The sequence below is a fragment of the Aphanomyces invadans genome (genome assembly GCF_000520115.1).
Source record: "Aphanomyces invadans strain NJM9701 unplaced genomic scaffold supercont1.52, whole genome shotgun sequence".
NCBI classification, from domain to species: Eukaryota; Oomycota; class Saprolegniomycetes; order Saprolegniales; family Verrucalvaceae; genus Aphanomyces; species Aphanomyces invadans.
Window position 1 is genome coordinate 22,178 of NW_008580197.1, and position 2,513 is coordinate 24,690.

At 48.0% G+C, this 2,513-nt stretch overlaps 1 protein-coding gene across 1 annotated transcript in view; it reads left to right on the top strand.

Annotated features, from left to right (window-relative positions):
• Positions 1-685: 685 nt before the first annotated feature.
• The window catches only part of H310_13491 (hypothetical protein), a gene marked incomplete at both ends in the record, with an annotated part of 3,483 nt that continues 1,655 nt past the window's right edge, over positions 686-2,513 (top strand). Inside the window, 3 exons of the mRNA XM_008881010.1 lie at positions 686-734; positions 1,211-1,716; positions 1,889-1,921. Coding sequence (XP_008879232.1) covers positions 686-734; positions 1,211-1,716; positions 1,889-1,921 — 588 coding nt within the window. The remainder of the gene's footprint in view (positions 735-1,210; positions 1,717-1,888; positions 1,922-2,513) is intronic.

The window sequence follows — 2,513 nt, forward strand, 5'->3', positions numbered from 1 at the left end:
GGAGCCAAGTGATAACGCAATGCGCACTCTTGTTCAGGTTCGCCCCAGCCGCATCTCGACGAACAGAGTCGGAGAGTGAGGCGTAAAGGCCAACTGGCCAATGAGGTCACGACATCCTAACTATGTGACGTGGCCTTCGCTGCAACTGACTACAACATGAGGAAAAAGCCTCTAGAAGGTACAAAAAACCTGCTACTGTTGCAGGACCATCCTGCGACCTGATGGACAGGGCAGCGGGGATGTTCTCGACAGAACCGGGTGTTCTGACTCAAGTGAGCCAGGAGATCCACAGTAATATCATTTTCACGGTGGTATTACGACTTAATACTCGTTTAAGCATCCACGGCGTCTCCACAATCTGCTCCGCTGGCGCAGCCTTTGGACTGGGACAATGCAAATTAAAGGGTGGTTCGTACACCGTCTAATGTGGAGCGTGAAGATAGCGCTGTTGAGGGATTCAGTGCGAAAAAGGTGGTTCCTTTGGACGGTCGCATGTGTTGATATTTCTGTCGAGATAGGGAAGGGTGGCCTTAGGTATCGAGTAACGTACTTGGTGTATTCCACTTACGCCATTGACCATGTCCCTTAGAGTATCTACCCCACGATGAAGGGCGATCGTAAAGTTGTTTCAGGGCTGTTCGATATATTCAGATGAGAAAACTGCAAACTTGCACTACGACGAAGGATGGACCAGCCAAGCAAGGTCAACATACAACGAGACATGTACATTTGTCGTACGAGGCGACTGGACTCTGGTGGATAGCAGGTACATGTGACCTCCACAACACCTTGATCAGAACTTACCTGGACAATGTGTTGGTCATCCGGCAAACAATGCTTCCGATGCGGCGACGAAAATTGGTCTTTTTATCGACGAAGCTCGACGAAAACACACAATCCGAGTTGTCCGATCACACATAAAATGCAACGTCAATTTCAGCTCGTCCATGGCTCGCCTGGAGAATTCTACACCTTCTCCCGATCAACCTGAACCAAAACCACCATCAATGTGAATTCAGGATGATTCACAAACATCTAGAGGTGTGACCTTTGGAAAAACCACCACCAGTATGAAAAAAGTCACTATCAAACTGAAATGACACGTGGCGATCTCGTCAAAAGGCACCGAACCTTGAGCGGAAACCAGATAAGCACAATCAAACTTCTTCACTTTTGAATCTGCATGAAACTCATCGGACCTACGACGCAGAGAAGCAACGAGTCCTCGACGCATACCAACAAGGTAGCGACGACTGGAAAGTCGTCACCAAGCACAACGGAATTTCCGTCACGACAACTTGGCGTGTTGTGTCGAACAACCGTGCTTCACTGCTTCCCCGCGGTGGTGCGCGCCCTAAGTGGACGAAAGTTACGCTGGAAATACAAGAGGCCCTCGAAATTTACCTCAACGAATATTGCCTGAACACACTCGGCCAAGTGCAAGCCTTCGTGTTGTTCGACTTTACGGGAAACCTTCTATTCACCCAAACGATCAGCAGACACTTGCTTGGCATGCTGTACACGGTCAAGAATGTCCGCGTAGAGCCCTCAACAAGCGACAATGCAGAGAACAAGTTGAAGAGACAAGAATTCGCCCACAAATTCAAGGGTCATCAAGCCGCTAACGACTTTTACTTTGACGAAACCAACATCAACATCTATGCCAAAACAAAAGGTCAAGCGCAGTCAAGGTCGAGCGCGGAAGGGAACGCGCCTGTACGTAGTAGCGCTGCGGCCATCGAAGGGCCCAAACCTCCAACTGCAGTATGCTGTCTCTGTCGTGGACGGCCGTGTGTGCCATCACATGCAATGAGGACACGTCAAGATGGATGTCAATGCAAGTTTTGTGGACCACATCTACGTCTGCGCCAAGCAAAGTCCCTCTTAGGAAGAGCACTTTCGCGGGAAGAAGGTTGTCATTGTTTTTGATAATGCGCAGGGGCCCTCTCAAACGGAAACGTGTGTGTTACCACACAACGATGTCGATAATCTTCGACTTGGCCCCTTTCGCTCATGTTGACTCAAACTGAGAGTTGTTTCAGTGTATTCAAGGCGAGCATCAAGCGCTACCTCGCTGAACGTACCGATCACATGTTCTCTCGGCACACCTTTGATACGTTCTTCGAGTCAAGAATACGCCTGCTCGAAGAGGCTGCTGTGGGCTCCCTTACTTGTATTACGCAGCCCTAGGTGATCAAGGAGGCTTTGTATTGCCAACGAAACGTAGAACGGGCCATCCTGTTTAAAGACATGCAGTATATAAAGTGACTACAATTCAAATTGATGGTGCCTTTATTGATCAAAATTAGGAAAAATGGAAAGTGAATTGGAAACGTTAAGTACTCTCTAGTATGACCTTGACTGGCAAGATGTATGTAATGCGTGTCTGGTGTAGCAAGTATTATGTCGCACAGATCAGACTGACATGCCAGTTTTCGCGTAGCTTTGCATGATACAGTTTTGCTCTTGGACTTTTGATACTTTCCAAAATGATATTTTGCACTTTGATACTA